This window comes from Nerophis ophidion, linkage group LG25 (genome assembly GCF_033978795.1).
Source record: "Nerophis ophidion isolate RoL-2023_Sa linkage group LG25, RoL_Noph_v1.0, whole genome shotgun sequence".
NCBI lineage: Eukaryota > Metazoa > Chordata > Actinopteri > Syngnathiformes > Syngnathidae > Nerophis > Nerophis ophidion.
Window position 1 is genome coordinate 10,555,457 of NC_084635.1, and position 23,637 is coordinate 10,579,093.

The following is a 23,637-nucleotide window of genomic DNA, read 5'->3' on the forward strand; positions in this document are numbered from 1 at the left end:
CCTCCGGAACAAAGAGGAAAATAACCATCCGGATTGTTATGGGTGCAAAGTTCAAAAGCCAGCATCTGTGATGGTATGGGGGTGTATTAGTGCCCAAGGCATGGGTAACTTACACATCTGTGAAGGCACCATTAATGCTGAATGGTCCATACAGGTTTTGGAGCAACATATGTTGTCATCCAAGCAATGTTATCATGGACGTCCCTGCTTATTTCAGCAAGACAATGCTGAGTCATGTGTTACAACAGCGTGGTTTCGTAGTAAAAGAGTGTGGGTACTTTCCTGGCCCGCCTGCAGTCCAGAACTGTCTCCAATCGAAAATCTGTGGCGCCTTACGAAGCGTAAAAAAGGACAGCGGAGACCCCGGACTGTTGAACGACTAAAGCTCCGCGTTAAACAAGATTGAGAAAGAATTCCACTTTCAAAGCTTCAACAATTAGTTTCCTCAGTTCCCAAAAGTTACTGAGTGGTGTTAAAAGAAAATGTGATGTAACACAGTGGTGAACATGCCCTTTCCCAACTACTTTGGCACGTGTTGCAGCCATGAAATTCTAAGTTAATTATTATTTGCAAAAAAATTTTTTTTTATGAGTTTGAACATCAAATATCTTGTCTTTGTAGTGCATTCAACTGAATATGGGTTGAAAATGATTTGCAAATCATTGTATTCCGTTTATATTTACATTTAATACAATTTCCCAACTCATATGGAAACGGGGTTTATAAAACATTAGTCGGATTTATTCTTGCATCGTTAAGTAACGTATTTATTTGATTGACATAACGAGGGCTGTGCTGCTGTGATTGTGACATTATTTAGAAAAAGGATATGTTTGTTTGCAGTTGATTTTCTGCTACAAATATTAGTCGTATCTACAATTCATGTCTGCAGATGTTTTTATGGTGTGATGGTCATATTTTGTCTCAATATTTAGTTATAGATGTCCCTGTTGTTCAGCAGTGTTTGCTAGCGATATCAAGAGTCAGTATATGCTGTTGAGCCTACGACAGATTTATTCATCTACTTTATTATTACTATTAAGGATTTTATATTGATGATAAAAAATATCACCAAAGACGCTATAATGTGGTCATCCATGTAGAATAAAATCACTTGGCTCTCCTGCACAACCACTTAGCTTTTAGATAGAAAATACGGTGAATTAGACCAACAATCACAATATATATTTCTCGGACTTACCATGACGTTAGTTCATTTGCACAAACAGGTCTTCATAGTTATATTTAGGCATAGCAACCACAAAAAAACACAATCCAATGTGATATACTGTCCTTTCTTCACGTTTAGTTCTGCTATCAAACAACTAAAATAGCATATCACAAACTCTATTCCATCACAGAAAGTTTCTCAAACAAATCAAATGTTCAAACAGACATTTTGCAAAGTGATCACTGCAGACACAAGCATAAATGATGAATAATAAATGGGTTGTACTTGTATAGCGCTTTTCTACCTTCAAGGTACTCAAAGCGCTTTGACACTATTTCCACATTTACCCATTCACACACACATTCACACACTGATGGAGGGAGCTGCCATGCAAGGCGCTAACCAGCACCTATCAGGAGCAAGGGTGAAGTGTCTTGCTCAAGACACAACGGACGTGACGAGGTTGGTACTAGGTGGGGATTGAACCGGGGACCCTCGGGTTGCGCACGGCTACTCTCCCACCGCCCCACGCCGATTGTATTCCACAAGATGATAAAAGTGATATTTTTAGGAGCCATTTCCTTCTACACACTTTAGTTTTTCCCCCGTGACTTTATTACCTTTACAAACCACTTCTTTCTGGATTTTATGAAAGTGCTTTCCTATCTCTCTATTTGAACGACCGGAACAGCCAAAACCAGACCAATAATACGGCATTTTGTGCTTAAACTCTACACTCACTCTGACTTAGTTTTAATGCTATGCTCAAGCTGCTTGGCCGTCGTGTGAATCAAGTCGCAAAGAAGAAAAACGAATGTGACGTCACACGCAACCCGTCCTATATTTTAGTTTGCACAGGTCATCAAAAGTAATGTAACCTCTTTATCCAAATTGCACACATAAATTTGCCTGACTGGCATGGGGGGGGAAGTGTTAATCAGAAGTTAAAACATCAACCTGAGATTTATTATTTATAGAAATTGCTTGTTGGTCCGCAGGAGTAACACATGTTCAAACACAAAGAGAGTCCTGGTTCCAACGTGTTTATGTTTTCTGGCACCATCTGCGCTGCTGTCGTCCAAACAATAAGCCACAATTAATCAAATGTGTGTTTAACATTGAAACAAATGTTGTGTGAACTGCATCTGTGTCCAGTTGTCTAAACATTGTATTTCTGTTGAACTTCACAGTAAGGGGTCCTGCCTGATTCGGAAGAGACTCCTGGAAAAATGTTAAGAAACGCCTTGGCCCGGTTTGCCCGACCTGCCCTGCAGAGATGCACCTCTTCTACAGCTTGCCAGGTCGTAAGTTCCTGTAGACCAGAGAAGGTTCTCCGTCCGCCGCCTGCTTGTGCGACATTTGTCCAGCTTCGTGGACAGCAGACTTTGGGTTCAGCCTCCCTCTCAGTGGCCAACCACTCTTTGAGACATGCCAGGGCGCGAGACGAAGAGCGGCTGGTGGAGGTGGAGTGGGAAGATGGAGGGCATAGCGTGTACCCCTTCACATGGCTGAGAGACAACTGCCAGTGCTCCATGTGTACGCTGCAATCAGCTCAGGCCCGCAAACTCTTGATGTCCGACTTGGACATTCACACAGGCATCGATGTTGTGGAGGTTACCAATGACAACAAGGTATGCAAATCAAGTTGCTATAATATTTCTATAAATATACATAAAACCAATCATTTCTGTCAGTTATTGCTCTTCAAAGAACATGAAAATAGAAACTGCAATAATGCATTAAAATGAGTTGTATTACTACTAATCATATGTATATTCAGGCATAGGGCTGAGCGGTATACCGGTATCACAGTTTTTTTTAGAAAGAAAATATATATTTGAGACAATACCGCCACACCGGTATCTTTTGATCTGCTTTTGTTATGGCTGTTTGTAGCCGAGGGGGCAGGCAGGCACCGTGGTGTTCGGCGTTCGGGAAGAGTGCTTTGCGGCAATTTTTTTTTTTTTATCGTGGAACTGTGGACCAGCTCTATACTCTCGGCAGGGTTCTTGAGGGTGCATGGGAGTTTGCCCAACCAGTCTACATGTGCTTTGTGGACTTAGAGAAGGCATTCGACCGTGTCCCTCGGGAAGTCCTGTAGGGAGTTCTCAGAGAGTATGGGGTATCGGACTGTCTAATTTTGGCGGTCCACTCCCTGTATGATCAGTGTCAGAGCTTGGTCTGCATTGCCGGCAGTAAGTCGAACACATTTCCAGTGAGGGTTGGACTCCGCCAAGGCTGTCCTTTGTCACCGATTCTGTTCATAACTTTTATGGACAGAATTTCTAGGCGCAGTCAAGGCGTTGAGGGGTTCCGGGGTTCTGCTTTTTGCAGATGATGTGGTCCTGATGGCTTCATCTGGCCGGGATCTTCACCTCTCACTGGATTGGTTCGCAGCCGAGTGTGAAGCGACCGGAATGCAAGTCCGAGTCCATGGTTCTCGCCCGGAAAAGGGTGGAATGCCATCTCCGGGTTGGGGAGGAGACCCTGCCCCAAGTGGAGGAGTTCAAGTACCTAGGAGTCTTGTTCACGAGTGGGGGAAGAGTGGATCGTGAGATCGACAGGCGGATCGGTGCGGCGTCTTCAGTAATGCGGACGTTGTACCGATCCGTTGTGGTCAAGAAGGAGCTGAGCCGGAAGGCAAAGCTCTCAATTTACCGGTCGATCTACGTTCCCATCCTCACCTATGGTCATGAGCTTTGGGTCATGACCGAAAGGACAAGATCACGGGTACAAGCGGCCGAAATGAGTTTCCTCCGCCGTGTGGCGGGGCTCTCCCTTAGAGATAGGGTGAGAAGCTCTGCCATCCAGGAGGAACTCAAAGTAAAGCCGCTGCTCCTCCACATCGAGAGGAGCCAGATGAGGTGGTTCGGGCATCTGGTAAGGATGCCACCCGAACGCCTCCCTCGGGAGGTGTTTAGTGCACGTCCAACCGATAGGAGGCCACGGGGAAGACCCAGGACACGTTGGGAAGACTATGTCTCCCGCCTGGCCTGGGAACGCCTCGGGATCCCCTGGGAAGAGCTGGACGAAGTGGCTGGGGAGAGGGAAGTCTGGGCTTCCCTGCTTAGGCTGCTGCCCCCGCGACCTGACCTCGGATAAGCGGAAGAAGATGGATGGATGGTATTTGACTTGCATAACTCAAGAAGTTCTATAGACCGCTCTGAGAGATTCATAGACAAGAAAATAATACTTGAGTATCTATCTGAATTGGCTATCCAAGACTAAAGAACTACCATGGTAATGGACTTACCATGGTCAAAAGTTCTGAGTAACACATAGGGGGAACATGTCACAAAATGCCATTACAACGAAGGGCTTCCTGTTGAGTCTGTAAGAACATACACGATTGGTAAAAGTGAATTTGACTATTTGTTCAGCTCTTTGTTGAAATGTTAAAAATTGTACTGAATATATATGATAATACCATTTATTTGGCGTTAAAGTTAGATTTTCTGAAATGCGTAGATGCAGCCTAAATTTACACATACAGATTAAGGACAATGGAGTGTAACAATGCTGCCAAAAGTGGCTTTTTTCAATAGAATATAAACAATATGTTTCTTAATGTGTTCACAATTTACTGCATTGACATTTACTACTCTGGTACTAGTCTCTGGGATGTAGAAACATTGTCAAGCCGCTGTCATTTATCACTAATTCAAACAAGGCTAAGTCTACATTTATTGAAAATACATATTTTGGACCTTTGGCACACATTTCCAAAACATTGCTTTGATGTACAGCATCTTTGTTTAACTGTATAGTTACAACACTTAGGAGTGCATTGCCGATAAATACTAACGGTTGAAAAAAAGACTTAAACATCAAGTTCTTTTACAGGTGTCAATTGTTTGGCCTGATCAGCACACCAGCATGTTCGAAGCAGAATGGCTGAAGAAACGCTGCTTTTCTCAAGAAGCCAGACAAACGGTGCAAGAGGAGCTCTTCTTCAATGGTGAGTTGCCTTATTTTTTTCATTCATTGTTGAATCAGTCCTTTCTTTATTCGTGTTCAAAAATCCATCATTATTAAACTGAAGAGAATATACATTTTTAACTGAGTGAGCAGAAAATATATTCGCCGATTTACATTTTCACATTACATTCACAAATGTGTCAATATTATCCCAACGACTTGTGCACTAGATTTAAATATGAGTAGTTTGCCTAGTTTGGTTTAAAGAGCAAGGAAGTCAGCAGCAAATTAAATGGTCGTCTGATTCATGTTATCTCATTAGCGCTACATCGCCAGACTTTGACCTGAATATGCACTTAAAAAGACGATTTATTTACAATCCAATCAGCAGATGCTCTGTTATCATAGTTCTGAATAGGTAGATAACGTCGATGTCTTTAAAGGCCTACTGAAATAAGATTTTCTTATTTAAACGGGGATAGCAGGTCCATTCTATGTGTCATACTTGATCATTTCGCGATATCGCCATATTTTTGCTGAAAGGATTTAGTAGAGAACATCGACGATAAAGTTCGCAACTTTTGGTCGCTAATAAAAAAGCCTTGCCTGTACTGAAAGTAGCAGACGATGTGCGCGTGACGTCACGGGTTGTAGGGCTCCTCACATCCTCACATTGTTTATAATCATAGCCACCAGTAGCAAGTGCAATTCGGACCGAGAAAGCGGAAAATTAATCCCCATTAATTTGAGCGAGGATGAAAGATTCGTGGATGAGGAAAGTTAGAGTGAAGCACTAAAAAAAAAAAAAGAAAACGCGACGGCAATGTGAGCGATTCAGATGTTATTAGACACATTTACAAGGATAATTCTGGAAAATCGCTTATCCGCCTATTGGTTTAATACTGTTTTAGTGAGATTATAAAGTCATACCTGAAAGTCGTAGGGCTGCGGTGAACGCCAGTGTCTTTTTGACAGCTACAGGAGGAGGTCGCATAATCCATTCAAGTCACCGGTAAGAGTCGACTTAATATCACAATTTTCCCATCCAAAAACTTGCTGGTTGACGAAGAAAAACATGTTCGCTTGACCGCTCCGTGTTAAAACTTCACAACAAACAAAGAAGTGAAGTGAATTATATTTATATAGCGCTTTTTCTCTAGTGACTCAAAGCGCTTTACATAGTGAAACCCAATATCTAAGTTACATTCAAACCAGTGTGGGTGGCACTGGGAGCAGGTGGGTAAAGTGTCTTGCCCAAGGACACAACGGCAGTGACTAGGATGGCGGAAGCGGGAATCGAACCTGCAACCCTCAAGTTGCTGGCACAGCCGCTCTACCAACCGAGCTAAACCGCCCCCGGTTGTGTTTCGGTGCTAAAAAGACAGCTGCAATCCACCGCTTTCCACCAACAGCATTGTTCTTTATAGTCTCCATTATTAATTGAACAAATTGCAAAAGATTCAGCGACACAGATGTCCAAATTACTGTGTAATTATGCGATGAAAAGAGACAACTTTTAGCCGTAAGTGGTGCTGGGCTAATATGTCCGCTACAACTTGAGACGTCACAAACACGCGTCATCATTCCGCGACGTTTTCAACAAGAAACTCTGCGGGAAATTTAAAATTGTAATTTATTAAACTAGAGCGGCCGTATTGGCATGTGTTGCAATGTTAATATTTCATCATTGATATATAAACTATCAGAGTGCGTGGTCGGTAGTAGTGGGTTTCAGTACGCTTTTAATGGAAAGAATCGCCAGGCACATGACCTCATAGTTCTGAATAGGTAGATAACTGTGATGTCCTTAACGGAAAGAATAATCAGGCACAAGACCTTCCACTTCTCCCACGCGTCTATTGTGATCTTGTTGAGAAAACCTTGCCAATTATGTTGAGAGATCAGTCGATCAATTCCATGTTTTAGATTTGGAGAACAGTGCGGATAGAGGGGTTCCAAAAAAAGTTGGCGCGAGATGGGGCGAAGAAGCAAAAGCAGGGGAAAGACAAGAGAGAGGGGAGGGAATCACTTTTGTGGAGAGCAAACAGGAAAAATAAGAAAATGTGTTTTGAGAGTCTTTATGGAAAATTGTTTTACTGTTGTTGCTCAGACATTTACATAATTTCTGAAAGTAGCCACTATGTTACCCTAATATCCTAACCTAATGGGGTGGAAAAAAAAGATCTTAAAGGGCCTTAAATTAAACCAGGAAAAAATGATTGGGTTTGGACTAAGTTTATAATGATCCATTTGGCTTTACAGTGTGCCAAACATAAAAGGAGAACATTCAGCTGTAAAACAAGGTCTTGGCACAATAGTGGAGCAGGGGTGGATTGCAGTTGAACTATTCCACATGAGGTCCTGGAGGACCCACGGGGTTGAGTGGCTCCTGCTCTGTCCCTGTGCCAGACTGATGACTGTGTGTTTAGCTGTGCCTCTTCATTCGGAAGAAAACAGACCCCCCCCCTCGTTGCCTCCTCAAAGGAGTTTATGTTTTCATTAGTTTCATGTTTATTTGTGAGCCTGATTAAGCACAAGCTACTTGGCTGACCACACAGAGTGAACTTTTGTCCTTTGTGCGGGGGGGGGGGGGGGGGGGTCTACCATCTCTTTACTGCTTTGAGTTTTGGACTACCGCTTACTGTAAGCCAGGAGTGTTCCTCTTAGGGCGCAATGACGTCCTCTTACGCTCACGGTTTAATGATTTCTTTATCCATACTGTTGTTGCTGGCATGTGCTCTTTGTACATTTTACTGGAGAAAACATGCCCCCAAATCCTCAAAATATGGATAAATTAATTTTAACCAGCCTTTTTTATTTTTAAATCTTACTTCCCCCTTCTCTCTCACAGAAGCAAAGTCCACAGTTTGAACTTATTTCCTCTTTCGCACTTTGTAGGCCCGAATGTGCCTATTAAAAATACTTAAGAACGAAAATGCTCACTGCACAGGCCACTGTCAGGTCAATACGATAATTAGGCCTTTGAGAATTCTAGTCAGGGAGTACCAAGTCTGGGAGAACTTTTTTCCCCTACTGCTACTGTTCCTGTGTCTACATACACTATTACGAGCAGAAAATTTGTAAAAAATAGTATTCTTGAACAAAATATAAAAGTATAGAATCCTTATGGTTTGGTGCATCCCTCAGTACAGTGAGGAAACAAAATGCCAAGACATAAAACTATGTGCTTTAGAGCTTTTTAATATTTTTTTTTATAATGAACCATAAAAAACTACATCTAATTATCCAATAAAAATAATTTTCAAACCAAAAAAATAAGAATGTAGCATACAGAAGTGGGCTGGCTCAGGGTTTGAGGACAGAGTAAAACAACTTGCACTGAGCCTAGTCTATAAAATCCGCTACACCTCCTTGATACCGAAGTACATGTCAAACTACTTCCTTAACGTAAATGACCGCCATAACCACAACACCAGGGGGAGCTCCACAAACCACGTTAAACCCAGATTCCGATCTAACAAAGGTCTTAACTCATTCTCTTTCTATGCCACATCAATGTGGAATGCACTCCCAACAGGTATAAAAGTAAGTGCATCTCTATATTCCTTCAAAACCGCTCTAAAACAACACCTGCAGGCAACTTCAACACTTTACTAATACCCTCCTCCATTCACATCCCATCTCCCCGGATTATAAACAACTCAAATGTACTTCTAATGTATATACTTGTTCTTATGCTATCTCAACTCAATATGTTCTCTGCTGGCTGTACATATCCTACTAAATAAGACCTACACTGTTTCAATGTCCACATTTCTCTGTTGATGCAATTGTTGATGACTGAAGTACTGATATCAACCAAAGCTCCTCATCCCACCCCCCGGATTGTAAATAATGTAAATAATTCAATGTACATACTATGATGATTAACTTGTGTGATGACTGTATTATGTTGATAGTATATATTTGTACCATGAATTGATTAACGTGGACCCCGACTTAAACAAGTTGAAAAACTTATTCGGGTGTTACCATTTAGTGGTCAATTGTACGGAGTATATACTGAACTGTGCAATCTACTAATAAAAGTATCAATCAATCAATCAATATCAAAAGAAACATTTTCGGCTGCATGAGCCACACTGGTGTATTTTGTGCATTAACGATGTGTTGTTAAAATGTTTATATTTTTATGATCTATATTTATAGATGACAAACTACACAATTACAGTGGAACCTCTATTTACGAACTTAATTAAATAAACAGGGTTTATGTGTAGAAAAATGTGTATATTGAAGCAAATTTCTCCAAAAGAAACAATGTAAACATGAATTGTGGGTTTCAGCCTTGACAAAAGTCCATATTTTAGTACGAGTTTGTACAATTTGAACACAGTATGAGGCGCTATACAGTACTGCATGTGATGGATCACCTTTCTATTTATAACAAAGCCAAAACAACAACTATCTGAACCATCCTCATTTGCAGCCGGTTTTTGATCGATTGATTGATACTTTTATTAGTAGATTGCACAGTTCAGTACATATTCCGTACAATTGACCACTAAATGGTAACACCTGAATAAGTTTTTCAACTTGTTTAAATCGGGGTCCACGTTAATCAATTCATGGTACGGTCTACCTTTACATACACACACATTGTCACCAGCCCTATGGTGCACTCACAATTTAAATTCACAAAATCCCTTAACTCTAACAGCTAGGTTACTACAATTAATAGGGATAAAACCAAAAAAAAATCAGCCCAAGTGCAGCTGAGATAGGTTCCGGCAACCCCGAAAGAGATAAGCAGTAGAAAATGGATGGATGGATGCTTGACCTTGTTGGTTTATCTTCTTGGTGTGTAGCAGAAGAAAGAGGAAGTTAGAAGCAATGTTGACAACGATGTGGATACTTCCTGAATGTTTCAAATCCCCGCTTTGCTTGTCCGTTTCCTTCATTTGGACTCATTAAACTAGCAAAACTAGAAAACTGATGTATAAAGGCTTAAAAACACTTAAAAGCACATCAAGTATTCTTCTATGTCCCACTCTCCCTTGTGGAGGGGGTCCGGTCCGATCCGGTGGCCATGTACTGCTCGCCTGTGTATCGGCTGGGGACATCTCTGCGCTGCTGATCCGCCTCCGCTTGGGATGGTTTCCTGCTGGCTCCGCTGTGAATGGGACTCTCGCTGCTGTGTTGGATCCGCTTTGGACTGGACTCTCGCGGCTGTGTTGGATCCATTGTGGATTGAACTTTCACAGTATCATGTTAGACCCGCTCGACATCCATTGCTTTCCTCCTCTCCAAGGTTCTCATAGTCATCATTGTCACCGACGTCCCACTGGGTCATTATTGTCACCGATGTCCCACTGGGTGTGAGTTTTCCTTGCCCTTATGTGGGCCTACCGAGGATGTCGTGGTGGTTTGTGCAGCCCTTTGAGACACTAGTGATTTAGGGCTATATAAGTAAACATTGATTGATTGATTGAAGTAGCAATCAGTACCGTAGCTAACGACAGACACAGAGAAAGACATGCATAAAGTGCAAAATAAATGACAAAACCAAAAAACTGCCATCTTTAAGGGCGAATTGTATGTCATTATTGTGCAGCGTACATTTGTATCCTTATCAACGCATAATAAACATAATCACAATGTATTATTTGAATTATTGATTGTTTACATGAATTGTACAGCACATACTAGATTATATATGGTATTATCTTCATCAGGTTATTAGATCACATTCAACTCCTATAAATTTAATCAGTTAATTTTTTTTCCACGGGTGCAGTTGTCTCAACAGTTCTCTGGCCACCTATTCCAGTTCCGCCGGAGAGAGACTGTGGATATATGCCAGCAAAGTGTGGAAATTTCCACCTAAAACACTGTAGTCATTTACCACATTGAGGATGTTTTTAATTGTTGACTTATAATGATGGCGTCTCCTTCATATTTCCTAGCAGAAATACAGTCTATTTCTTGTTTCCATTATTTTTAAAGTTGGGTTTTAGTCTGAAATGATATGTAATGTGCAGGCATATGCAGATCCTACAGAAGTACTTGGTAAAAAGAGGTCTGTCTTTGGATTCCCTTTTTTTCTCTACCACATGGAAAACTGATTTAGAGCTAGGGTCAAGAAGAGATCTGCATGTTCTTCCAAAGCGCGAGCTCACCGTTTTCACTATTTCCTTCTCTGGGAATGAACAAATCCCAGAGCCTGCAGGTATGTCTAAGCTAGAATAAGAAGACTTACTGCTTTGTTTCCTGAACTGAGGAACCATAATAGACATGCTCTGGGCCACAGAGGCCCTGTTCCACTTCCAGTCCACATGTACTTGACGATTTAGAGCGTTGGCTTACAATTACAGTGGTACGTCATGAGGAGAGTTTAACTTGTTCTGTGACGCAGTTCGTACCTTTCAAAATCAATTTAATCCAGGCTTCACGGCCTCCCAAAACAGAACAACAAATTTAGTATGCCTCATAAAAAGAAAAAGAAAAATAATAAATATTGAATTAAAACCAATATAGTGCACTACAAACAGCTACAGTAGTTTTATGAGGTAATATCTTTATAATGTACCTTGGAGAGCAGACTTCTGCAGTATCTTCTTGGAGCTGCTTCTACATCAAACATACCATCAGCAACTTCTCAATATTTTTATTGATGAATGTCATTCGGATATTACTTTTATTTTCTTGGCTGACGTTATCGACTAATTCTGCTTCAGTGTGATGCAAACTATCAGTGCTACGCTCGAACTGCTTTGCCAAGCCAGCTAAAGGCCTGGTCATGCTTTTTGATGATTCCTTTCTTTAAAGGGGAACATTATCACAATTTCAAAAGGGTTAAAAACAATAAAAATCAGTTCCCAGTGGCTTGTTGTATTTTTCAAAATTTTACCGGTCCCCGAATATCCCTAAAAAAAGCTTTAAAAGTGCAGGATTTTCGCTATTTGCGATGCCACTATCCATTTCCCTGTTACGTCATACAGTGCTGCCAATGTAAACAAACAACGGCGAATACCACAGCAAGATATAGTGACATTAGCTCAGATTCAAAGTCGGGTTTCAGCGGCTTAAGCGATTCAACAGATTACGCATGTATTGAAACGGATGGTTGGAGTATGAAAGTATCGAAGAAGAAATTGAAGCTATTGAGCGAATAGCTATTGACGCTATTCATAGCATAGCATGGCCAAATAGTTGCGTTAGCATCGCCGGTAAAATGTGCAGACCAAACGATCAGGACTTTCGCATCTTTTGACACTGGAGCAACTTAAATCCTTCGATTGGTGTTTTTTTCGCATTAAATGTGGGTGGAACGAAACGTAATATAGTTGCAAATGCATCTGCAGGTTATCCATACATCTCTGTGCCATGTCTGCTTTAGCACCGCCGGTAAATAGCATGTTGGCATCGATTAGCTGGGAGTCAACATCAACAAAACTCACCTTTGTGAATTTGTTGACTTTATAGTTGCAAATGCATCTGCAGGTTATCCATACATCTCTGTGCCATGTCTGCTTTAGCACCGCCGGTAAATATCATGTTAGCGTCGATTAGCGTAGCATGTTAGCATCGATTAGCTGGCAGTCACGCCGCAACCAAATATGTCTGATTAGCACATAAGTCGACATCAACAAAACTCACCTTTGTGATTTCGTTGACTTTATCGTTGCAAATGCATCTGCAGGTAATCCATACATCTCTGTGCCATGTCTGTCATCGCCGGTAGAATCAATCAATCAATCAATCAATGTTTATTTATATAGCCCCAAATCACAAATGTCTCAAAGGACTGCACAAATCATTACGACTACAACATCCTCGGAAGAACCCACAAAAGGGCAAGGAAAACTCACACCCAGTGGGCAGGGAGAATTCACATTCAGTGGGACGCCAGCGACAATGCTGACTATGAGAAACCTTGGAGAGGACCTCAGATGTGGGCAACCCCCCCCCTCTAGGGGACCGAAAGCAATGGATGTCGAGCGGGTCCAACATGATACTGCGAAAGTTCAATCCACAGTGGCTCCAAGACAGCAGCGAGAGTCCCGTCCACAGGAAACCATCTCGAGCGGATCAGCAGCGTAGAGATGTCCCCAACCGATACAGGCGAGCGGTCCATCCTGGGTCCCGACGAGCGGTCCATCCTGGGTCTCGACTCTGGACAGCCAGTACTTCATCCATGGTCATCGGACCGGACCCCCTCCACAAGGGAGGGGGGGACATAGGAGAAAGAAAAGAAGCGGCAGATCAACTGGTCTAAAAAGGAGGTCTATTTAAAGGCTAGAGTATACAGATGAGTTTTAAGATGAGACTTAAATGCTTCTACTGAGGTAGCATCTCGAACTGTTACCGGGAGGGCATTCCAGAGTACTGGAGCCCGAACGGAAAACGCTCTATAGCCCGCAGACTTTTTTTGAGCTCTAGGAATCACTAATAAGCCGGAGTCTTTTGAACGCAGATTTCTTGCCGGGACATACGGTACAATACAATCGGCAAGATAGGCTGGAGCTAGACCGTGTAGTATTTTATACGTAAGTAGTAAAACCTTAAAGTCACATCTTAAGTGCACAGGAAGCCAGTGCAGGTGAGCCAGTACAGGCGTAATATGATCAAACTTTCTTGTTCTTGTCAAAAGTCTAGCAGCCGCATTTTGTACCAACTGTAATCTTTTAATGCTAGACATTGGGAGACCCGAAAATAATACGTTACAGTAATCGAGACGAGACGTAACAAACGCATGGATAATGATCTCGGCGTCTTTAGTGGACAAAATGGAGCGAATTTTAGCGATATTACGGAGATGAAAGAAGGCCGTTTTAGTAACGCTTTTAATGTGTGACTCAAAGGAGAGAGTTGGGTCGAAGATAATACCCAGATTTTTTACAGAGTCACCTTGTTTTATTATTTGGTTGTCAAATGTTAAAGTTGTATTATTAAATAGAGGTCGGTGTCTAGCAGGACCGATAATCAGCATTTCCGTTTTTTTGGCATTAAGTTGCAAAAAGTTAGCGGACATCCATTGTTTAATTTCATTAAGACACGCTTCCAACTGACTACAGTCCGGCGTGTTGGTCAGCTTTAGGGGCATGTAAAGTTGGGTGTCATCAGCATAACAGTGAAAGCTAATACCGTATTTGCGTATGACGTCACCTAGCGGCAGCATGTAGATGCTGAAGAGTACAGGGCCAAGGACCGAACCCTGGGGAACTCCACATGTTACCTTAACATAGTCCGAGGTCACACTGTTATAGGAGACGCACTGCATCCTATCAGTAAGATAAGAGTTAAACCATGACAGGGCTGAGTCTGAAATACCAATTCGTATTTTGATACGCTCTAATAAAATATTATGATCGACGGTATCGAAAGCAGCGCTAAGATCGAGGAGCAGCAACATAGATGACGCATCAGAGTCCATCGTTAGCAATAGATCATTAGTCAGTTTTGCGAGGGCTGTCTCAGTCGAGTGATTTGCCCTGAAACCGGATTGAAAGGTTTCACATAGATTGTTAAACGCTAAGTGCTCATTTAGCTGCTCTGCAACAATTTTTTCGAGGATTTTCGAAATAAAGGGAAGGTGAGACACCGGTCGGTAGTTTACCATGAGGTCTGGATCGAGGTTAGGTCTTTTAAGGAGAGGATGAATAACCGCTTTTTTGAATGCAACGGGAACAGTGCCCGAGGAAAGTGATAAGTTTATAATATTTAGCACTGATGGACCTAATAATACAAAAAGCTCCTTGATAAGTTTCCCAGGAAGTGGGTCAAGTAAACATGTTGTTTGTTTTATTCCATTTACACGTTGTAACAATCCTTCTAATGTTATTTCATCAAAACGAGAGAAACTATTTTGGATATTTGCAGTATCCGCTGTATATACAATCGTATCTGTGTTACTATAACCCCGTTGTAGCTGGGACGCATTGTCTTTAATCTCCTTTCTAATAAGTTCAATTTTCTTATTAAAGAACTTCATAAAGTCATCTGCCGAATGGGTGGAGCTACTGGAAGGAGTCCCTTGTTGGGTTAGCGATGCTACTGTACTAAACAAAAATTTTGGATCGTTTTTATTAATGCGGATGAGATTTGAGTAATAATTAGTTTTAGCTAAGGTAAGCATGCGTTTATAAGTTATTAAACTATCACTCCATGCTTGATGGTGCACCTCAAGTTTAGTCGTGCGCCATTTGCGTTCCAGCTTTCTACATAATAATTTCTGAGCTCTAGTTTCTTCAGTAAACCATGGCGTACGCCTTTTTGGAGCCTTTTTTAACTTCAGCGGTGCTATACTATCAATGGTTTCGCGCAGTGCGTTGTTAAAGTTGTTAGTGAGGTTATCAATAGACCCCACATACTTTGGGAACGGTGCCATTACCGAGGGCAGTAGGTCCGCAAGAGTCGTCGTTGTGGCAGCATTAATGTTGCGGCTGCTATAGCAGTTATTATTATTATTAGCTTGCCGAACATGAGTCTGAACTTCGAATTTTATAAGGTAATGATCGGACATTACTTTAGTATACGGGAGTATCATAACTTTGGAGACGGTGATACCTCTGACAAGCACTAGGTCTATCGTATTACCGCTGCAATGCGTCGGTTCATTTATTATTTGTGTAAGACCACAGCTATCAATTATAGTCTGGAGCGCCACGCACGGTGGGTCCAATGGGGTATTCATATGGATATTAAAGTCCCCCATTATAATTATATTATCGGCGTGCGTCACTAGATCAGCAACAAACTCTGAGAATTCATTAATAAAGTCCGAATAGGGCCCTGGGGGGCGGTAGATAACGGCCAGGCACAGAGGCAGAGGTGTGGCAGACTTCATAGAAAGCACCTCAAACGATTTATATTTATTATTTAAGTTAGGACTAAAGTTAAAGTTTTCGTTGTATATTAGTGCGACACCCCCTCCCTTTTTGAGGTGACGGGCAATATGCGCATTCGTATAGTTAGGAGGGGATGCCTCATTTATCGCAAAAAAGTCGTCTGGTTTGAGCCAGGTTTCGCTAAGACCGATGACGTTAAGGTTGTTGTCTCTAATGACCTCATTGACTAATAACGTTTTGGGAGACAAAGATCTGATGTTTAGAAAGCCCATATTATAGGTAGTGGGCTGTTTTAAGGAGTTGTTGATAAAATTATCCGTAGTAGCAATATTAATAATGTTGCGTTTATTATGCGCAGTGTACTTAAAATAATTACGACCATATCTAGGAATTGATATGACGGGAATTTTCAGATTGTCTACTTGGCGCTGCGATAAACTGAACGCATCATAATTTGCCACCTCAGTAGAACGCATGTCTAACTCTGACGAAGTCATAGATACAGTAGAAAAAACATTTTGTGAGTTGTGTATTATTCTACGAAAATTGCTATGTGTACAGGGATCATCCAGCCTGGCGCTGGCTAGTTCTAACTTAACTGACTCCATACCCAGGCTAGCAGGCTCTGTAATTGCCTGTGACCGGGCTTGCTCTAGTGCAGTTAGTCAAATGTGGCTCAATGCGAAGTCTATGTTCCGAGACAAGAGGATAGCGCCTTCCTGGTTAGGGTGAAGGCCGTCTCTCCTCAGCAAGCCAGGTTTGCCCCAGAAAGAGGGCCAATTATCAATAAACGTAAATCCCTGTTGTCTGCAGAAGCTATCCAGCCACCTGTTAAGAGAGACTAATCTGCTATATCTCTCATCATTGCCTCTCCCAGGCAGGGGGCCAGAGACAATTACTCGATGCCTGGACATCTTTCTGGCGAGATTACAAGCCCTGGCTATGTTTCTCTTTGTAATCTCTGATTGTCTCATCCTAACGTCATTGGAGCCAACGTGTATTACTATATTCGCATAACTAGTGGTGCGGTTAGCCTGCCGTACGTGTTTACTAGACCTGTTGCGAGTTAGCTCCCTAAGATTAGCTTCAATGTCAGGTGCTCTGCCCCCGGGAATACACTTAATTGTGGCTGGTTTGCTAAGCTTTATGTTTCGGGTGATGGAGTCCCCTATAACTAAAGTGTGGTGCCCGGTAGACTGGGGTGTAGGACTAGCTAAAGGGCTAAATCTATTATGCGTCTCAACCGGTACACCGTAGCTTGTAGGCCGATTAGGGCTGCTACAAGCTGGGCTAGTTAGCTCGCTACAGCTAACGCTAGCAGATGTGTCCGCAACATCTAAAGTTACGAAATTACACTGCTCTAACTGGCGGACACGGCTCTCTAGCAAAGCCAACCTATCCATGAGTAAAGTGCACGAAGCGCAGGAAGCCATACTCACAGAAACTTTCCGTCGCCGAGTGGAGTGCCAGCTGTCTTCGGGAAGTGGTGGTCACGGTGGCTGGGGAGAAGCTTCCTTCAGACCGGCGCTGCCTTTCTCCGCTAGCCTCGTTAGCTTAGCAGCTAGCTAGCTGAGGGCGGAGTGGTGAGACAGAGATCGGGTGATTTGCAAGTTAAATTGAACTATTAAATATGTTCGATAAGTTGTAAATAAAGCTGCAAAACAGTTAAAATCACACAGATAGAACGATACTTAGCTTTTTTGCAACAAGAGCAGTCAGCGAGCAGTCATTCACGTTGACCCGGAACCGGAAGTTTGATGACACTCCGGCACATTCAATGGGGGTCTGGCGGCAGATTTATTGCCACTTTCGCATCTTCGGGCCAGTGGTGCAACTTGAACCCCTCCCTGTTAGTGTTGTTACACCCTCCGACAACACACTGACGAGGCATGATGTCTCCAAGGTTTCAAAAAATAGTCGAAAAAACGGAAAATAACGGAGCTGAGACCCATTTCAACACATTTTCAATGTGTTGAAAATGAAAATGGCGGCTGTATTACCTCGATGATGTCATGTTCTGACGTCATCGCCGCAGAGCGATAAACAGAAAGGCGTTTAATTCACCAAAATTCACCCATTTAGAGTTCGGAAATCGGTTAAAAAAATATATGGTCTTTTTTCTGCACCATCAAGGTATATATTGACGCTTACATAGGTCTGTTGATAATGTTCCCCTTTAAGGCTATGTAAAGGAGACGGATTCTAGGGGCCCATGATGGAGGGGGGCCCAGAGAGGCCCATAATGATGATGACATTATATGAAATTATGTGTTGGGGGCCCTTTAAAGATTCTTTTCATGGGGCCCAAAATCTCTAGCGGCGCCGCAGCTGTGTAATAACTGCAGGCCAGCTGTAATGTTAATTAGATATTGCCTCAAGGGCCAAATTAAATTATATGGCGGGCCAAATTTGGCCCACGGGCCAGAGTTTGACACCCATGGTATAGACAGTTTTTAATCTAGTGTTAAAATTGTATTTATATGTTTTATTTTTCTACATAGACATCATTTAATTTGATTTTTGTTTTGAATCATCTCATTTATTTTCATACAAGTGTGAAGTGGTGACACAATTTAAGGATTTTTGCGAGGGCGACAGAGGAAGGAAGGAAAATTGCACCCAAGTATGGCACAATTTGAATGGCCTACTTTAGTGTGAGTAGGAATGTTTACCGAGTACCCGTTATTTTTTGGTACCGGTTCCTAATTAGGTGAAGATTCTGTGCTAACAATATTGCTATCTGTATTTTTTGTTTCAGATGACCGACATTATTATGACACACTGTCACATTACGTTCAGCTGCCACTGCTACACATTAAAATCAGCTTTGAATATTGACAATTAAAGTTAAGTTAAAGTTAATTACGTGAGCAAACCACACAAAAGTTTAAAACACCAGAATATTTCCTCCTCAAATGTTCCTCAAAGTCAGTTTGAAGTGAACACACTTTACTCACGAGTCACGACCGCGTTTTATCAACCGTCCTCCTAGCGATCCATTAATCCACTCATGAAAAAATCAAGTAATATAATAATCCATAAAGTTGCCTTGAAGCAAGATAGCATCCACTGTGACTGACAGGTCTGTGGTTGCCGTCTGACGTCACTCAATTGTGCTGCGTTGGCATGTCATTCAAAGACATCTTGCTTAAAGGGGAACATTATCACAATTTCAAAAGGGTTAAAAACAATAAAAGTCAGTCCCCAGGGGCTTGTTGTATTTGTTGAAGTTTTTTTCAAAATTATTCCGGTCCCGGAAAATTCCTAAAAAAAGCTTTAAAGTGCCTTTTTTTCACCCTCTGCCAAGACACTGTTCATTTCCCTGTGACGTCAAACAGTGCTGCCAATACAAACAAACAATGGCGAATAGCACAGCAAGATATAGCGACATTAACTCGGATTCAGACTCGGATTTCAGCGGCTTAAGCAATTCAACAGCATGTATTGAAACGGATGGTTGGAGTATGAAAGTATTGAAGAAATTGAAGCTATTGAGCGAATAGCTATTGACGCTATTCATAGCATAGCATGGCCGAATAGTTGCGTTAGCATCGCCGGTAAAATGTGCGGACCAAACGATCAGGACTTTCGCATCTTTTGACACTGGAGCAACTTAAATCCTTCGATTGGTGTTTTTTTCGCATTAAATGTGGGTGGAAGGAAACGTAATATAGTTGCAAATGCATCTGCAAGTTATCCATACATCTCTGTGCCATGTCTGCTTTAGCACCGCCGGTAAATAGCTTGTTAGCGTCGATTAGCATAGCATGTTAGCATCGATTAGCTGGCAGTCAACATCAACAAAACTCACTTTTGTGAATTTGTTGACTTTATAGTTGCAAATGCATCTGCAGGTTATCCATACATCTCTGTGCCATGTCTGCTTTAGCACCGTTGGTAAATAGCATGTTAGCATCGATTAGCCTAGCATTTTAGCATTGATTAGCTGGCAGTCAACATCAACAAAACTCACCTTTGTGATTTCGTTGACTTTATTGTTGCAAATGCATCTGCAGGTTATCCATACATCTCTGTACCATGTCTGCTTTAGCACCGCCGGTAAATAGCATGTTAGCGTCGATTAGCATAGCATGTTAGCATCGATTAGCTGGCAGTCAACATCAACAAAACTCACCTTTGTGAATTCGTTGACTTTATAGTTGCAAATGCATCTGCAGGTTATCCATACATCTCTGTGCCATGTCTGCTTTAGCACCACCGGTAAATAGCATGTTAGCATCGATTAGCTGGCAGTCACGCCGCAACCACATATGTCTGATTAGCACACAAGTAAACAACATCAACAAAACTCACCTTTGTGATTTTGTTGACTTTATCGTTGCAAATGCATCTGCAGGTTATCCATACATCTCTGTGCCATGTCTGCTTTAGCACCGCTGGTAAATAGCATGTTAGCTTCGATTAAACGCTGCAACCAAATATGTCTGATTACCACATAAGTCAACAACATCAACAAAACTCACCTTTGTGATTTCGTTGACTTTATCGTTGCAAATGCATCTGCAGGTTATCCATACATCTCTGTGCCATGTCTGCTTTAGCACTGCCGGTAAATAGCATGTTAGCATCGATTAGCTGGCAGTCACGCCGCAACCACATATGTCTGATTAGCACATAAGTCAATAACATCAACAAAACCCACCTTTGTGATATCGTTGACTTTATCGTTGCAAATGCATCTGCAGGTTATCCATACATCTCTGTGCCATGTCTGTCATCGCCGGTAAAATGTGCAGACACTCCGGCACATTCAATGGGGGTCTGGCGGCAGATTTATTGCCACTTTCACATCTTCGGGCCAGTGGTGCAACTTGAATCCCTCCCTGTTAGTGTTGTTACACCCTCCGACAACACACCGACGAGGCATGATGTCTCCAAGGTTCCAAAAAATAGTCGAAAAAACAGAAAATAACAGAGCTTAGACCTGGTGTTTGCAATGTGTTGAAAATGAAAATGGCGGCTGTATTACCTCGGTGACGTCACGTTCTGACGTCATCGCCAAAAGAGCGATAAACAGAAAGGTGTTTAATTCGCCAAAATTCTCCCATTTAGAGTTCGGAAATCGGTTGAAAAAATATATGGTGTTTTTTCTGCACCATCAAGGTATATATTGACGCTTACATAGGTCTGGTAATAATGTTCTCCTTTAAAAGTGTTGCAGTTCGGTCTGTGCCTTGGCTAGAAACTGGACGATTGAGCATTACACTTGCTCACTGTTTTATTTACATAATACACACTATACCAGGGTATCCGCGGATCCTTAAAAAGTCTTAAATTCATGTATCTAAAATTAAGGCCTTAAAAAGTATTACATTTATTAGAAATTCCTAAAACGGTCTTAAATTCAGTACTCAATGGTCTTAAATTGTCGGGCCATTTTTTTTTTTTTTCGGTGCATGTCTTTGAGTAAAAGTTACGGCACGTCTTTGAGTAAAAGTGAGTGATTTCAGCTCACTCATTTTTTCTTTGTAAGATACAAAGAAAAAATGAGTGAGCTGACAAAAATAGAGGCAGAACTCGTGAATGAGAACAGCCAGCTGAAGCTCAACTGAGGCTCATTTGAGTGTGTGTTCAGTGTTTTGTTGTTGATGTTATAATACTGTATTGCACTATTATTGACCAAATGTAATTTATTTTTACCCTCACCTCGGTTATGTTTTTACTGGCGTTGGTGTTGGTTTGTTTGTTTTGGATGTCAAAGTTTTTGGATCTCTCAAGATTTTTGATAAGCTGTTTGGCAGAGTGGTGCTTCTCAGTTTGTTTATTAATAAACATACAAAAAGTAAACTTGACTGATTGTCATTGAGGTTGTAGGACAGTGGGATCCCCAACCATCACTTATATTTATAGATTTTTTATTATTTTTTTCGGTCTTAAATTTTATTCAAGGTGGCATTAAAAAGGTCTTAAAAAGTCTTAAATCTGACTTGCTGAAACCTGCAGATACCCTGTATACACACACATATGGCGGTAGCTGTTGACATTAAGTGTGGCTTCCGGTTCGTCACTCAAATAAACTATATTTCCAAAAGTATTTGGCCACCTGCCTTGACTCACATGAACTGGAAGTGCCATCCCATTCCTAACCCATAGGGTTCAATATGACGTCGGTCCACCTTTTGCAACTATTACAGCTTCAACTCTTCTGGGAAGGCTGTCCACAAGGTTGCAGAATGTGTTAATAGGAATTTTCCACCATTCTTCCAAAAGCGCATTGGTGAGGTCACACACTGATGTTGGTCGAGAAGGCCTGGCTCTCAGTTTCCGTTCTAATTCATCCCAAAGCATCCACTTGTTAAAACGTCATCATTATTTATAGTTAAAATGTTAGAAATGTATAAAAGTGGTTGTCTGCTGGCATGTGCTCGTCAGGCCTTTTTACGCCGCATAGAGGAAAGTGCTGATGTGTACGCTGTAGAGGTGGGGGGAAAATGCATCGCAATTCGGACGTGGGCGATTATAGAATCGATTAGTAAACGCCAATAATCAATAATCGATTTATATGTCGTGAACAAAGTAATGCAGACAGTTCTAAAATTTGGCGAAAAATCCAACCAGTTCCTTTACTATCGGGCACTTATGGATCCAGTTTTGCACACCATCCATTCATCCATTTTCTACCGCTTATTCCCTTCGGGGTCGCGAGGGGCGCTGGAGCCTATCTCAGCTACAATCGAGCAGAAGGTGGTGTACACCCTGGACATCGCAGAGTTTTGCACACATTTTCATTTATTCAGTAATTATGGGAATTCTTTTAACTGTTTCTTATTCCAAATGATTTTTTTTTTTCTTCCAATTCCAAGTGTTAAACACTTGTTTAGTGACATGAAAAAAAGTAAAACTGCGTCAATATATATAAACACAAATTAAAGATGCATCAATAATCGATTTTTTTATGGAATCGTAGCTCCTTAGGTGCCCAAAGATTCACATTAAGTACATTGTGCTTCATCAATGTGTTGTATAATGTGAAGTGAAGTGAAGTGAATTATATTTATATAGCGCTTTTCTCTAGTGACTCAAAGCGCTTTACATAGTGAAACCCAATATCTAAGTTACATTTAAACCAGTGTGGGTGGCACTGGGAGCAGGTGGGTAAAGTGTCTTGCCCAAGGACACAACGGCAGTGACTAGGATGGCGGAAGCGGGAATCGAACCTGCAACCCTCAAGTTGCTGGCACGGCCACTCTACCAACCGAGCTATACCGCCCCAATAAATCTTTATTCATAAATCACCTATTTTCTGTGAGTAAATCTGGCAGTGATTTGCTATACTCTTGCCAGATGTGTTTACAACGTGTACTATGACAACATGCCTTTTCATGCATGTCATGTTTATTTAGCTGGAGTGGAACTCATGACTAATGGCTTGATCGTACCTCCAGACCGGGAAAAAATGCAAATGTGAAAATTGATGTTTATGGAATGTAAACAATCCATCATTTGTATGGTAGGTTCACTTTAACAAACACAATCAGTGGTGTTTCTCTTTATTAACTTTAAAAGAAGTCAAGATTCTCGCTTTCTAGGTGCTCAGCATTATTGTTTGACTAACAGATACGCTTGAAAATGTAGTCAATTACGATTATTTAAAATACATGCCTAAAAGTAGATTGCGGTTGTCAGTACACATTAGTTTCGTCCGAGACCTAATTACAACGTAAGTATGCGTCTGTGTGCCTCCACTGTAGTCTTGCACCGCTACAACTATAGCAG

The 23,637-nt window shown here is 41.6% G+C and overlaps 1 protein-coding gene across 1 annotated transcript in view; it reads left to right on the forward strand.

Moving 5' to 3' along the window:
• Positions 1-23,637, forward strand: part of bbox1 (butyrobetaine (gamma), 2-oxoglutarate dioxygenase (gamma-butyrobetaine hydroxylase) 1) — a 72,743-nt gene that overhangs the window by 4,927 nt on the left and 44,179 nt on the right. The window contains exons 2-3 of the mRNA XM_061887249.1: positions 2,362-2,802; positions 5,015-5,129. Of these exons, the coding sequence (XP_061743233.1) occupies positions 2,401-2,802; positions 5,015-5,129 (517 nt within the window). The 5' untranslated portion in view covers positions 2,362-2,400. The remainder of the gene's footprint in view (positions 1-2,361; positions 2,803-5,014; positions 5,130-23,637) is intronic.